This window comes from Podarcis bocagei (genome assembly GCF_964188305.1).
Source record: "Podarcis bocagei genome assembly, chromosome: 16".
Lineage (NCBI taxonomy): Eukaryota > Metazoa > Chordata > Lepidosauria > Squamata > Lacertidae > Podarcis > Podarcis bocagei.
In genome coordinates this window covers 2,664,003-2,680,198 of record NC_138142.1, presented here as the reverse complement: position 1 = coordinate 2,680,198, position 16,196 = coordinate 2,664,003, and the positions used below count along the sequence as shown (strand labels likewise).

Genomic DNA, 16,196 nt, shown 5'->3' with positions numbered 1-16,196 from the left:
GAAAGAGAGAGCAAGAGAGTATCTCATGCACATCCAGATGGAGCAAAATGCAAACTGAAGAAAGGAATAATCAATAGCCCTAAACCAAAGGTTGTTAAGTGTCCATGGTATCTACAGTTAGTGAGAACCACGATAACCAGCGGGTGAAATACAGCACAGTCCTTGCAGGAGCCCAAGAAATATGGCAAAAACAAACAAACAAACAACAGTGATAATACATCACAGAATTCTATCTGAAGTTATGCAGATGTTTAGTCTTAGTCATGGAAGCAGCAACTGGAGAATCTGGGATGTACAGACATGAAGGCACACACCACAGCTGGGTCAGGGTTGTTGTTTTTTAAGACAGAGAAGGAATTGAACAGAATCAAGCCACAGCCCCGAACAGCTGCCCAGAGTGTCTCTTCTAAATATCAGAAAGGCTGTCTTTTGTTCCAGAAAAGCTCCATGGCATTTAAGTCTGCCTTTGATTCTGCAGAATGCTTGTTGAGCACATGAGTGACAGCTCCTATATGTCAAGCATTGACCACTGGTCTGCTAAAAATAACAGCAGCATGCCTTGCATAATTATTGGGGTCGTCTGTGCATCACTGGGTATAACTGTGTGCATTCAGGGTATGTGCTTGAGTGTAAGTAAAAGTGTGTCCATATAGGTAAACTCTGCACACACAAAAAGCAAGTTGTATTCACAATATTGGGCTAGTTTTGCATCATTTTTGCACTGGCTTACACAATTTGAGAAGAAAGGAAATGGCAGGAGGACACAGAGAAGAGTATAAGCTTCTCCTGACAACCATGGGGACTAGGAACTTGATTGAAAAGCAGAAAAGAAGAGCCAGGATTATTAAGATGCCAGTCTTTGCACTAGACAGAAAACATTGTGTTTCGGGGTGTGTGTGAGAAATGCACCTAATTTTGGAGGTGTTCACAGCTTATCATACAAACGTTCTTCTGGTCAGTGACATTCCACACTTCCACATTTCACAAGCCCTTCTGCAAGTGGGAAAGCACATGGCCAGTAATTACTTGGGCTGCAGTGCTTAGTCAGTTAAAAACTGTGGACAGACTAAAAAGGTGCACACACACACACACACACATATATAAATTTATATTATTATTTATAATACAACTACTTATGGAAGTGGCAAGTACCATCCTAACTGAGGGTCTCTCTCTAATGTGAGAGACAAGGGCGAATATATGCCTTTTCTAAGATGATGTACAGCTACAATGCATGCACACATCATCTAAAAAGCATGCTTTCTGTATCAGAGCATTTCTTTACACATATGAAAATTTAAGCAATTAACTAGAACCCATATAATTAATTAGGTAAAGTATTTCAAATCAGGTGACAGGCCTAATATATACACATTTCAAATGCCCTTTCTTCTCAGACACCTCTCACATTCGTTCCCTTCCACCTTGACTTTGAAAAATGCCTCTTGCATACACCTCCAAACACTTCAACTGGATCTGCCAGCACAGAACCCCCATGATACATAACAGAGGCCCAGAACCATTGGGCTCTTAAAGGTAAAGGGACCCCTGACCATTAGGTCCAGTCGTGACCAACTCTGGGGTTGCGGCGCTCATCTCGCTTTACTGGCCGAGGGAGCCGGCATACAGCTTCCGGGTCACGTGGCCAGAATGACTAAGCCGCTTCTGGCAAACCAGAAACGCTGTTTACCTTCCTGCCAGAGCGGTACCTGTTTATCTACTTGCACTTTGACGTGCTTTCGAACTGCTAGGTTGGCAGGAGCTAGGACAGAGCAACAGGAGCTCACCCCGTCGCAGGGATTCGAACCGCCGACCTTCTGATCGGCAAGTCCTAGGCTCTGTGGTTTAACCCACAGCGCCACCCGCGTCCCATCCTAGCATCAGGCAAAATGAGACAGTCCACCCCTGGCCGCAGTAAGGTAAGGCACAGCAAATAATCATTTTATTATGTTTTTACTAACATAAGGGAAAATAGTCTTTTGGAAATTCTGCCTTGGCACCAAAATGCTTGGAAAACCTCTGCCAATATTTATCCTTGGGTTAAAAAAATGTGGCCATTCTACGGTTAAATTGGAAGATGTGCTTTGAATGACAAACTATATATATTTCTATGTAGTTGTGTGTATGTGTATGTATGTATACACCCACACCCCCACACCCAGCAATTTGAAAGCTCAGTCATGCTGAAAAACCTCATCCGTTTTCTTGTAGGATGGGAGCACAGTTATTATCAACTTGAAAAGTATAATTTCATGGCTCAAAAGACCCATTTAACAACAGTTTCCAATTGGGTTTATTAGGGCAGGGCTCATGACCATTTTGTACAGTAATTCCCATGTTTTGTACCAATTTTTTTTAGTGACATTTAAGGTTGCAAGGGGCTCACCCCGCCAGAAGCATCTCCTGAGCAAGTTCCACTGAAATGAATGGGATTTGCTCCACTGAGTGAAGTAGATTTGTGCAGGAGACATTCTTAGTGGTTTGTGCCCAGAAGCAGCTACTAAATAGATCACATGGGTGACTCCAATAACCCCCAGCTAGAAGCACACCCAGATTCTTCGCTTGCCACAAAAGAAACCAAGAAATTCAAATAATGAAGCAAGTACCTTAATGTGATACTGGGCAAGCTTTAAAAATGCAAGATAACAAGAACCACATGTTAGAAACATGGAAGAGAAATGCAAAATACAGTAAAGGAAGAACTAAATTTGCACTGAAGTGGATTCTGTTGTTGTTGTAAAAAAAAGAAAGATTTAATACTGCTGAGTATTTTACGAAACAAAAAGCGAAACAAAAAAGCAAGACACCAAGGAAACAAAAAGGCAGCCGAAAAATATGTACAACAATTTTTATTGGCGAGGAAAAAAAAGTTATTTATTGTAACGTGGATAGACTTTCTTTAGTCTTACCATTAAAGACACACAGATATAGCAAAGGAAGCAAGGGTAGGAAAGGGGAGAGAGAGGAGTGAAATGAGTATTGAGAAAATAGCGCAGGCTCAGAGACAAGTCAGACAGTTAGCAAATCCACAATGGATCTAATGAGCTGAAGCAACACTGAGCCCCCTTTTAGCTAGAGTCCCAAAATTCTCTAACTCCGCCTTCATCAACCTCGTGCCCTCCAGAGGTTTTGAACTACAACCAATAGGAATCAATGGCACTTAGCTGACCTCCCACCACGTGTGTCACTTTGGCTTACCCAGGGAGAGAGGGAAAGGGGCAAAGCCGGGGGGGGGCGCCCCAGGGGCTCCGATGGTACCAACCTCGCTGCCACCTCACCTCTCACCCTCCCGGTACCCTGAGGGCTGCTCTGCTCCCTGTTGCTGACCCTTGGCTGCGCTGGCTGGGGCAGATGGAAGTTGTAGTCCAAAATATCCAGAGGGCACCAGCTTGGAAAAGGCTGTTCTAATACCTACTTTCACAAAGACAATTTTGGGGGCAGGAGAAGAAGAATTATTGTGGGTGAAAGGGTGATGGGCAAGACTGCTCACTCCAAGAGGTCTCTCTATATCAACTGACCAAAGATCTCTTGTTTTTGCATCACAAAACCTGAGAGGTTAGGCAGAAAACCTACTGCTAATTCCTCAGCCTTGAAAATAAACTGTTTGGAAAGTCTCTGGTTAATTTAACTGTCTCAATCACTACAAAGTTACATAAAGTACAAGGCACCCTGTAAGCATACTTCAGAAATAAAACTCATTCATGTTTCTATCCATTATATTTTCTATCCAGAATATTTATGTTTGCTAGGATGCTTTTTTCTAAATTAGTTATCCCCTGAAGGTGTTAAAATGTCAATGTTAAGATGTTTACAAGTTTTATAAGTTGTTGGCCTCTGTCTGTCTAAAGAGACAATGGACAAATGTGCCATTGGGGTGGGGAGGTTTAAAGTCAAACTGAGAGAGTTATTTGCCTGCAGTGGGTGTAGAGTTTAGCAATATTTTGACAAAACCACTTAATGAAGACTTTTGAAGCTGATCCACGGGGAGGCTTTGCGCAGTTTCCAGATCTGTTAAAGCAATTCAATAATCTAGTGCTAAAAATGGCACAATTATCTAGGTGCTGAAATGCAGAGAATAGAAGGGAACATCTAACAGAGTATGGTACATGCTAGATTAAGCAATGTTAAATGCTTCTTAAGGTCAAGCCTTTTCACACAAATTTTAGTGATGAGAAGGATGAAACTTTTTGCATGTATTTAGTATTCCACATGCACTGTCAACAGCTGAAGTGTGCAGTCCTGGGTTATTTCAACTAAAGAAGGGTAGATGGAATCAAACAGCTTCACTGTGGGTTTATTTAGTCCTATTTTCCCCAATTGTCTGTAAGTACACACACCCAACCCCCCCCCCCGTGAGAAAGCTTACCTCTTTTTCATCTCTAGCAACTGGTTATTAAGGACAGATCTCTCTTCGTCCAGCTGAAAGAGAAAATCAGTCTCATTTACCATTTAAGAATCAAACAGTGCTATCTTCTAATTCAAACATCCTGCAACTTTGCCTAATTTGCAGATTGTCTTCTCTCCAGAGGTGAAAAAAGGGGGGATCCTCTGCAACTTAAGCCATTTTCACAGAAATTTTTTATTTTCAGCAGGTGCATGAGGCAACACTGCCTCTTCCCCAACTCTTTCTCCCCTCTTCACATGCTCTCTTTGACCAGAGGGATTTGTTGAATCCTGACAGGAGAGTCCTCCCCTGCCCCTTTTAATCCCACAACAGCAGCCAGCCAGATCCCCTGGCCCCCAGATCTCCCTAGCTATAGCCATTCCCTTCCATGTCTCTCAGCTCTGAGCTTTGGCCCTCAGTTCCCAAGAGAGGCTGATGCGCTCTCTCTCTCTCTCTCCCACAAGAGAGAGAAGGAAAGTGCAAACCATGGGAGGTTTGGCCTAGAACAGACATCATATTGTGCCGAGAATGTGCTTGAAGTCTAATATAGCTATTTTCAGTGACAGCTCCAGAGGACAGCTCATCTGCCTCCCCCGCACAGGCAGGCTGCACATGCTACTGCTCTCAATTTCAAGGCTTGCTGTAGAGGCAAGAAAACTGAAACTCCAGAGGTGGAAGGAGAAGAATTTGGAAGGGAAAGTGCCTTTGTTCTGAAGGATGGAGGATACAAGGGCTTAAATCGGAGGTAAACAAGGGCAGCCCATGAAATCTCCTTCCTGCAAGCTGCAGAGATGTAACCTACTGCAAAAAGGTAAAATTCACATTTGTTGCTCCACCCACCACTGCCATGCCCCCACCCCAATTGACTTCAAGGGGCATCTTTGGCAATAGCTTGTCACGGAGAGCCCTCAGAGATCTCCTCTGGACAGCAGACTTCCTCAGAACTGAGGAATGTTGTGAGATGACAGGCACCCCCTCTGCACCTTCTGAAGACAATTGTTCCAATGGGTTTTCCCAGCTAGATGAACGGTTCTCTGCCATGGGTGTCTATTTTGTATTCTTTTATTTAAAAAAACATGTATTTGTTTTCCTCTTTCTACTGTACATTGCCTCTGATGCACTTGTGTGGAAGAATATTAATAAATTACTAACTATAATAATAATAATAATCTGCCAGTTTAACCTCACCACAGTCTGAAAATCCTTATAATGCCCTAGAGCTGGGTCAGTATTCATGGAGGAACAGGTCTGCTGTACACAGTGTTTGATGAGAAAGTATCAACTCCCTCTTCCACTCAAATGGTGCAGCCAGACTACATGTACTTACTCCTTAGGAACACCACATCTCTACATATTATGTGATATAAATAACCACCACAAAAGCTCTGAATATGACATACTTATTTTACAATTTATTTTTAATATATCCAAGAAAAGACCTTTGCTTCTTGCTGAGAATTTCTGGCAGTAGCCCTTCTCCCTGCCCCCATCAACTGAAAAAAATTGCATATGCTACCCCCAGCAGGACCAAATGGATTATGGGAAATTCTTTCAGCAAAAAATACGTAGAATGGAGGATTAATTTTTTTAAGTAATAAGACTTCCTAATTTTAAATTAAGGGCTGCCACACGAAGATTTGAAATACTGCAAGTCAGAAAATTTCCCCAAGGTAAGGGTCTAATATATGATTCAATATCCTTTAATTAATTACAAAGCAGCTAATTACTTAAGCAGTCATGAAGAGAACACCCATATTTCCTCTACTCAAATACACAAACTTCAGATGTAAATATAAAACACTGATGAAACAATACCAATTAAATCTGCAAAATGCCTCAGGCATATACAGATTCACTAACAGATACTGGCCAGAATTTATATTGTTATCATAGCAGTACCAATCAAAAATACCTGCAAGGTAAGTGGAAGACTCATCTTGCTAGTTTTAAAGACATTAAATCTCACTCCGAAAAATAAGCTTTTTCTGGACAGCTTTCATTTACTGCTTTCTAACTTCCTCTGGACAAAGAAAGGCTGGTCATCTGAATTTTATGCAAGCCCCTCTCTGACGTACATTCTAAAGCAGAGGTCTTCAGGGACCCTTTCCACACTGGCTTCTCCGCCATAGAACCAGAGAGTTCTTTTAGGGCACACACGCAGGGCTGCCAGGTCAGGAGCCTCCCACTTCCTGAGATTTCAGGGCCAAACCTGAGACCTGGGGGCGGCTCCTGGAGATGTCATGGATCAGGCCTCAGTGATCTCATTAAGCACAGTCGTCGTTATTTTCAAACAAAAAACACAAGGTCCAACAAATGAGCAAATAGGTCACTCATTGGAATTTAAGTCAGACATCTTAGTGAAAGGGGGTACAGTGGTACCTCAGGTTAAGTACTTAATTCATTCCGGAGGTCCGTTCTTAACCTGAAACTGTTTTTAACCTGAAGCACCACTTTAGCTAATGGGGCCTCCTGCTGCCACCATGCCACTGGAGCACGATTTCTGTTCTCATCCTGAAGCAAAGTTCTTAACCCGAGGTACTATTTCTGGGTTAGCAGAGTCTGTAACCTGAAGCGTATGTAACCCGAGGTACCACTGTATTCCCAGGTCCAGCAGAATTAAGGGGGTCGTTCCTTCTTGCCTGCCTAGGCAGCCTGGGTAGGGCAGCCCCAGATGGAGATTCAGGCCTGCCAGCTGGGGGCGGTGGGTGTACCTGGAGACTTCAGGCCCAAGGGGTACACACACTCAGTTTACATGGGTGCTGGTCAGGTTTCATCACTGCTCTGTGTGAGCTAACAGTGCGCCCTAGAACATCTTGCTGAGTTATAGTGGTAACAATAAACCAATGGACTTGGCTGCCATTACTGATCTTTTTGATAAGGTTCCAAGGAACATCCAGGTTTGCTCACAACACTGTTGAAAAAACCTTAGCAAATCAACATGTTTCACTTATGTTTTAGGGCTAGCCAATTCACATTCCTTGGCACCGCGACTTGGTAGGTGGATATTCTTCCTAGGCTAACACTCCAATTCCAGTTACCAGATTTCTTTACTCTAGGACTTCTCTGCCAAAAACTGCCATATAGAATCATAGAATCATAGAGTTGGAAGAGACCACAAGGGCCATCGAGTCCAACCCCCTGCCAAGCAGGAAACACCACCAGAGCACTCCTGACATGTGGTTGTCAAGCCTCTGCTTAAAGACCTCCAAAGAAGGAGACTCCACCACACTCCTTGGCAGCAAATTCCACTGTCGAACAGCTCTTACTGTCAGGAAGTTCTTCCTAATGTTTAGGTGGAATCTTCTTTCTTGTAGTTTGGATCCATTGCTCCGTGTCCGCTTCTCTGGAGCAGCAGAAAACAACCTTTCTCCCTCCTCTATGGAGGAAGGGATGGTGAAGAAGAGGCAGAAAGTCCTTGGACCAGATTTAACTTTGGGTTAAACTCTTTCTCTTAACCAATTTACACCCAGTCACCCACCCACCCACCTGGAAGCCCCTTCCGAAGCCTTATGTAATGGGGCAACGGAAATGCAGATAGGTGAGCAACTTCTTTTTGTTGCAAGAGGGCCTGTGCAGGAGAAGGGACTGGCAAATTGGGCTTCCTGGTGTGATTTTGAATTTTAAGAAGTTAGAGAGGTAAATTTAGGCTGCCTCCACTTCAGCAATCCTTACCCACCAACTTGGTAAGCTACTCGCTTCTGCTGGGCTGGGGGCGCTCCTGTATTGGGATGCCTTGCAGAAGTGGCTGATCTGGGCTAATTAGCTACACTAGGCTTTATCACGTATTTAGCTCCATGACTACCATGCCTTGGGCAGACACCCATTATTAGTGCCCCCTCTTTATCCAACAATTTAAAGTTGCTTACAAATCAAATTTAAAATTCAATTTTTTAAAAAATGTATGTCTGCAAGCCATACCCAGAGTGCTTTGTTGGCACACGTCCAGCATCGGAGCCTGTGCTTGCAATAAGGTCTACATACTATTTTAGTTCACATTAATTAGTCCAGGGACCCCTGCAGGTTTTCCCAAGAGACAAAAGGACAAGAATTGCTGTAAGAGGCTGAAATGTAATGCCCGGGCTCTCTGCCTCCTCAGTGTCCCAGTTTCTTCTCAGCTTCCCAACTACTGCTGATATAGTTTTCAAGCCCAAAGCGATACTAATGACAAAGCTTGGACATTCTGCATATCCCTCGGTTGCTGAGGACATCTGCTTCTCTTTTGAATAACCAAGTTCCTAGTCCTCATATTTGCAAATAAAAGCTTGTAGAAGAATCCATGCTTGTCTCCTACTCATTCCTCTCGCGCAAAAACTCTAACCCAAATCAAAATACGATTGCAAATTACTTCAAAACATGATGCATGCGGCAAAATTAGAAAGATATTAAGTAGATGTACCCAGATACTTGGTTCTGACTACACGTTTTGGATCGTCTTGTTACCTTTGCAATGAATGCACTTACTACCCAATGAGGAGAAGGATGAAAAGATGATGACAGATTGTGTGAACATAATATGCTCTCTAAGGTGTTGGGGCCATTGCAAAGTTTTTCTTAGATCCCTGACTTAGAAGTTAGCTGAAAGTTGCTTGTGTGTGATGTGCAAAGGCTGAAGCGGAACACAGATCATCCCTTGAGTCAGCACCAAGTGTGTGATCCTGGCCAACTCCCATTCATTTCAACAGAGATTGTGCATGAAAGGCCCATACTATATGTATATGTCAATAAATGGTATGAAATAGATTTTAAACAGCTACTAAATGACCACACATCTATCCCAAGCAAATCTCACAGCAAGCACAATGAATCTCATTTGCACATCAGAATCATCAAACACAGCTTTCAATACTTAAAAACAGTTTTGCTCACTTGCTCAAACATCCCTTTTACAAATTAGTGCTGGGGTGTGTTGTTGGTTTGGGAGCGGGGGGGGGAGGGGGGGTTCAGCAGGCAGCTTCAGAAGGTCACTGTGACAAAAACCCCATTATAGAGATATTAATGTAAGGAAAGCCACTGACAGAAAGGTTGACCAATCTCTAAAGCCAATAGATGTAGACCCCTGCTAACAATCAACACTTCTTTCCATCAAACCTCCTCTCTCCTGCAAAGGATTTGTTGGGCATTATGCAATTTTCCCCCTTTCTTGGATATCTTTGAAGATATTATGCTCAAATGCTTTAAAACCCAATGGAAGAGCCACAAACGTAGCACCTTGGAGATAGACTGGCTTTCCTGTCAGGGTGGACTTTTGCTAGCTTCAGCCGCCCACAAGAGATCACCCCACAATAAACACCGAATTCATTTTAAGTTCTCGTTGCCTTGTTGCTGCTGCTGCTTTCCTGGCATTTATACCCTGAAAGACAATTTCCCTCAATCATCAGCATGTGCCGAAATATCTCTCTCTCTCTCTCTCTCTCTCTCTCTCTCTCTCTCTCTCTCACACACACACACACACACACACACACACACGAATGGAAGAGCATGGCTAGCTCTTAAAAACTCACTTATAGCAAACTCCACCCCTGGAAAGTCAACGTGAAAGGACATACCTTCTGGTGACTGGTGACTTCCCCTTTGCCAAGCTCCTCGGCAAGTTTAATGTTCTCTTCTTGCAAGACGGCAAGCTGCTGGGACTTCTCAGCCTCTACCAGCTTTAGTACTTCTCTGTGAAGACAGAGAGCGCATGGTTACCATAGGAACAAGAAGGGCAAGGGAGGGGAACAGTGGGAGAGAAATCAGCTTTGCAGCTTGCAAAAAAAAAGGAAGGGAGAGAAAATCTCATGCTTGATGAGATATTTAATAAGGTGACAACCCACATCCCAAATGCCCTCCTCTGTCCAGCATCGATCTTCGAAAGGAAGGCAGTGGATGCTAGGTGTGGAATCACTTCTTTTTAAATGAATTACTTTCCATGCCATTTGAAGCATTTTTTAAAAAAGCAAATACACACATTTATCATAGCTGTAAGTGGGCTGGGTCAAGTATAACCGTGTTAAGATTCTTCTCTCATGAATGGTGTGAGCTGAGAGAGACTGAAGAAGAGTTCAGGCAGCAGACTGCCACAACCCCCCCAACAACAACAACAACACACACACAACCAGTCCCCAGATGTTGCAGCAATTTGTTTCTAATTAAAACCCCGCTCAACAATCTTGCAATAGGTGCAGGGTGAAATATGCAATAAGGTTTACCGTATTTTTCGCTCTATAAGACGCACATTTCCCCTCCTAAAAAGTAAGGGAAAATGTGTGTGCGTCTTATGGAGCGAATGCAGGCTGCGCGGCTAAGCCAGAAGCCAGAACAGAGAGAGGGAGCGCTGCGCAGTGCTCCGTCTCGCTGTTCTGGCTTCTGGGACAGCCCGGGAAGCCTCCGCAGGGCACGGGGATGAAGGCTCCCCGTGCCCTGCGGAGGCTTTGCGCAAAGATAGACCAGATAGAGGGAGCGCTGTGCAGCGCTCCCTCTAGCTATTCTGGCTTTTGGATAGCCCCCGTGAAGCCTCCGTAGGGCAGCGGGATGAAGGCTCCCTGCTGTCCTGCGAAGGCTTTGCCTTCCTCTTGCGGGAAGTGGGAGGAAGGGACAGAACGTGCAACTCTGTCCCTTCCCCCACCTCCCAGAAAAGCCCCCAAGAACCGCACTCCCTTTAAAGAGCGAGCGGTTCTTGTGGGAGATGGGGGAAGGTACAGAGGGCAGCTTAGCCGCGCGCAGCCTCTTCCGGGCAGGGGGAGCCTTCATCCCGCTGCCCAGGAGAGGCTTCAGCGGCTATCCCAGAAGCCAGAACAGCTAGAGAATTGTTTTTTTCTTGTTTCCTCCCCCCCAAACTAGGTGCGTCTTATCGTCTGGTGCGACCTGGAGAGCGAAAAATACGGTATATTATATATAAAGACAACTCACAAAGTGGCAGCTATGTTATTGTCAAGACTAATTTTAGGGCTGATTTTGGTGGGTTTTCAGCGCTTTCTACTCCCCACTCCTAACTCTCTTCCTCCTCTCCCAGCTTTTTGCTTCTCTGCTGCTTGTGAATGGCAAACATTCCACAGCCATCCAGAAGAAAGAGGGAGATGAAAATAAAATAAACTAAGTCAGTTGTGTTACAAGATCAACCAGGTACCTTGGAGGGTAAGAAGCAAAAGCCCACAAATTGCCTTCCGCATGTATAGGAGAACATTTATGGCTTGCACTACTACTTTGCTTGCTTGCTAATCATTCCCTAGTGGCAAACAACTAGAGCAGTGGTTCCCAATTAGGGGTCCAGGGCCCCCTGGAGGTCCACGGAACGCACCCAGGGGGTCCACAGCTCCATCTCTTGCATCCCCCTGAACTACATTTTTGTCATTTTTGCATGTTAATATCATGATGTTTATGGTCTGTTTTAGCACTGTGCAATTTTTCAATATATTGGCCAAAATTGGTTTTGAAATCACACCGCGTTAACGATTTTGACTCGGCAATACACAGCAATATGAGTGCAGGGCAGCCAATTTCAAGGCACTGCCGATATCGCTGCTGATCTGAGCTGCCTTCCCTCACGCTGAGGGAGACCAGGGCAACCGATTGCGAGGCACTGTCTTCCCCTTATGCCGACGGAGAACAGGACAGCTGATCGCCCTCACGTCAAGGCACCGTGGCACTACCTTCCCCTAGCACTGAGGTAGAGCAGCTTTTCTCAGTCTGCAGGGAAGCAGCAGCAGCAGCAGCCACAGAGGACATGCATCTTCACTGGCTGCCCCGCCGATGAAGGCTCTATCCCTATGCCCTCTGACTCAAACCACGTGATGAAGGTGCCTCCGCTTCCTCTCCTCTCCCCACCCATCTGATCTCTATGGCTGCTCCCTCCCTCATCCCCACGCCTGATTTCAGACACTGTGATATATTGGAATATCGTGATGTTCAGTTGCTGATATATTCCGATGTTGAAAACCAGATACCGCTCAGCCCTGGGTTTTGTTTGTTTGTTTATTTTTTACTATGTACCTAAAATCCTTTGCTTATTAGGGGCCACCTCATATTTTGTTCAAAAAAATGCTTTGCAGAGGTAACTACCACAGTTACCAAAACTTTCTAAAGCAGGGGGTCTGTGGCTTGGCTTTTGATAAATAGGGAGTCCTCAGTAATTAGCTAATTGGGAACCACTGAACTAGAGAGAAGCAGTGCAGGAAGCATCAAGAATCAGCACAGTGCAAGCAGCACACCATCTAGTGTGCTCCTGGGTTAATTTCCATCCACAGAGGGGTCATAACCAGAAGACTCAGCCACCCAGCTCAAATTCAGAATGTTGTCTGGTGAACGATCAGCGTCAGCAACACTGAAGAGCCCTGAGATCACCTGCATTAGGAGTTCCAACATCTAAGAGTTTTCTAGCTGTTTTGGTTTGTCACCTCAAAAAGCAACCATGCACTTGTTCTGTAAGTGGTCTTGAGTGATGCTTGGATTGCTGGAGAGTAAGAATGAGGCCCACTAATAGACATTTTTGGAGAAAGAATAATAGAATTGTAGAGTTGGAAGGGACCCTAAGGGTCATCTAGTCCAATCCTCTGCAATGCACAAATTTCAACCAAAGTATCCATGAAAGATGAGCATCCAACCTCTGATTAAAAATCCTCAGAAGGCGGAAGAATCCATTCCACTGTCAAACAACTCTTATTGTCAAATAGTTCTTCCAACTGTTGAGTCAGAATCTTCTTTCTTGCAACTTGAATCCATTGGTTTGGTCCTACCCTCCAGAGCAGGAGAAAACAAGTTTCCTCCATCTTCCATGTAACAGTCCTTTAGCTATTTGAAGATGTCCATCAGATCTCCTCTCAGTCTCCTCTTTTCCAGCCTCTTCAACTGCTCCTCCTAAGGCTTGGTTTTCAGACCTTTCACCATCTTGGTTGCCCTCCATGTTCCAGTTTCTCAATATCCTTCTTAAACTGCGGTGCCCAGAACTAGACACAGGACTAAAGGTGCGGTCTGATAAAATGGGACGATTACTTCTCTTGATCAGGACACGAGACTTCTGTTAAGCCCTCTTGCTGTTGCATCACACTGTTGACACGTGTGAAGCTTGTGGTCTACTAAGACCCCTAGATCCTTTTCACGTGTACTGCTTGCTAGTAAGCTAGGTGTACCCCATCTTATATTTGTGGTTATTCCTGCCCAAGTGCAGGAATACATTTGTCTCTATTGAAATACATTCTGTTAGTTTGGGTCCAGTTCTCCAACCTTTTAAGGTCATCTTGAATCCTGATTCTGTCTTCTGTGGCATTAGCTGTACCTCGTAGTTTGGTGTCATCTGCAAATTTGATGAACACCCTCTCAATTTCTTCATCTAAGTCATGGAACAACAACGGGCCCAGGATAGAACTCTGCAGTACCCCACCTGTCCCTTTTTTCCAGAATGATGAGGAACCATTAGTGAGTATGCTTTGGGTTCTGTCAGTCAACCCACTACAATTCTACCTAACAGCTACTTCCTTCAGTGCACATTTTGCCAACTTCTCTGCAAGAATATCATGAGGGACTTTGTCAAAAGCCTTACTGAAATCAAGATACACTACATCCACAGCATTTCCCTGATCCACCAAGTTTGTAACTCTATCAAATAAAGGAATGAAATTCATCTGGTATGACTTGATTTTGAGAAACCCATGCCTTCTATTGAGCCAGACCAGTTGTGCCCAGTATGGCCAAGACTGGCTTGGCTAGACCAGCATTCAGATACAGGTGTCCCCTCCCCCCCAAAAAAACCTGGAGAGTCACTCCAAACGTTATGTGGTAGCAAGCATGTTTACCACTGGGTGGGGAGCCAAGGCCAGTTTCAGTTCCTTGGCACTTGTAGCTGTGTGAAACATGCAATTGTAAAGGCATATTTCACCTCATCTGTCTCCTGAGAAATCTCTATGTGGGACAAGAAGCTACAGTTAGAACTGAATATGGAACAACTGACTGGTTCAAAATTGGGAAAGGAGTACGGCAAGGCTGTATATTGTCTCCCTGCTTATTTAACTTATATTATGTGCTGCAATAGTTAAGGCCAAAGTGACAGCCCACCATATTAAATCCTACTTTTTTTCTCCAGTAGGAAACAGATTTATTCCAGCTGTATTGCAAGTGATTGACATGAAACTTTGTGCCCAACTTCTATACGGCACACCAGTGTGGATTTCAGGTGACCTCAAGAGGTTGGATAAATTTCACGCATCCCTTCTGAGGTCATTACTAGGACTTGCAAACTCTGTAAAATATGAAACAATATGTTGTGAGCTGGGAATATTGCCTTTATCAGTAAGAGCATAGTTGAGGACCTTGAAATATTGGATTTTCCTCCATTATAGAGCCCTATCCCCTAATTCTCTACTTTACGATCTTTTGAGTGATAGTGCAATCTACAATCTATCACTGATTTGTAAGAAAAAACTGGATTCGATAGGGCTCACTCTAACTGACTTTGAAAGCTCTGATCCCAAAGAAACATGGGAAACTATCAGAAAGACTCTCACAGAAAAAAGTGTTCTCGCCATGCTTGAGGTTGCAAAGCACAGCACCTGCTCTCCTATCCACTTAAATCTCCCTTTGTGTGTAGATCTCCAAAAGAGATACATGACAAATCTGAAGAAACATGAATCGTGTAGGCTGTTTATGTTGGCCAGATTCAACATGTTTCCCTCGATGGTAGTGAGAGGAAGATACTTAACTATCCCAGAATTAGAGCGTCTCTGCAAATGCAGAAAACAGGAACCCGATACTCTAGAGCATATATTCTTTTCCTGTGATTTTGGCAGTTATGCCAGAAAACAATTATTTGAGGCCCTAAAATTTAATAGACAGATTTTTACACAACCAACTGTTCAGGACCTGCTGGCGAACAGCGATGATCAAATTACTTTAATAGCAGCTGAATTTTTAAGTGCTGTCCATGAAGAAAGAATGGGTCATGATAAAGAGACTTAGTGGTTTTAATGGTAGGTGATGTTGCTGTGTTGTATTATATTATCTTTGTACATTGATTCATTTCTTGGAGTTAAGAATAGGAGTAGGATAAATTGTGTTCGCTGAGCCCGTATTCTATACAGTCTGTATATGATGTTTGTTTGTTAATGTGTGGTGTGTTATGCCTAATAAAGGATTTTGAAGAAGATTTAACTTATATGCTGAATTCATCATGCGAAAGGTTGGGCTGGATGAATCCCAAGCCGGAATTAAGATCGCCGGAAGTAATATCAGCAACCTCAGATATGCAGATGACACAACCTTGATGGCAGAAACTGAGGAGGAATTAAGGAACCTTTTAATGAGGGTGAAAGAGGAGAGCGCAAAATATGATTTGAAGCTCAACATCAAAAAAACAAAGATCATGGCCACTGGTCCCATCACCTCCTGGCAAATAGAAGGGGAAGAAATGGAGGCAGTGAGAGATTTTACTTTCTTGGGCTCCATGATCACTGCAGATGGTGACAGCAGTCACAAAATTAAAAGACGCCTGCTCCTTGGGAGAAAGGCGATGGCAAACCTAGACAGCATCTTAAAAAGCAGAGACATCACCTTGCCAACAAAGGTCCGTATTGTAAAAGCCATGGTTTTCCCAGTAGTGATGTTTGGAAGTGAGAGCTGGACCATAAAGAAGGCTGATCGCCAAAGAATTGATGCTTTTGAATTATGGTGCTGGAGGAGACTCTTGAGAGTCCCATGGACTGCAAGAAGATCAAACCTCTCCATTCTGAAGGAAATCAGCCCTGAGTGCTCACTGGAAGGACAGATCCTGAAGCTGAGGCTCCAATACTTTGGCCACCTCATGAGAAGAGAAGACTCCCTGGAAAAGACCCTGATGCTGGGAAAG

General features: G+C 44.0%; 1 protein-coding gene across 12 annotated transcripts in view; it reads right to left on the bottom strand.

Moving 5' to 3' along the window:
* Window positions 1-16,196, bottom strand: part of CLIP1 (CAP-Gly domain containing linker protein 1) — a 105,705-nt gene that overhangs the window by 14,075 nt on the left and 75,434 nt on the right. For 9 of the 12 annotated variants that reach the window (XM_081174442.1, XM_081174443.1, XM_081174453.1 and 6 more), the window contains 3 exons: window positions 9,931-10,045; window positions 4,367-4,419; window positions 2,607-2,627 (listed from right to left, as the gene is read on the bottom strand). In XM_081174442.1, coding sequence (XP_081030568.1) covers window positions 2,607-2,627; window positions 4,367-4,419; window positions 9,931-10,045 — 189 coding nt within the window. The remainder of the gene's footprint in view (window positions 1-2,606; window positions 2,628-4,366; window positions 4,420-9,930; window positions 10,046-16,196) is intronic. The other 3 variants (XM_081174448.1, XM_081174444.1, XM_081174445.1) reach the window with 1 other exon arrangement.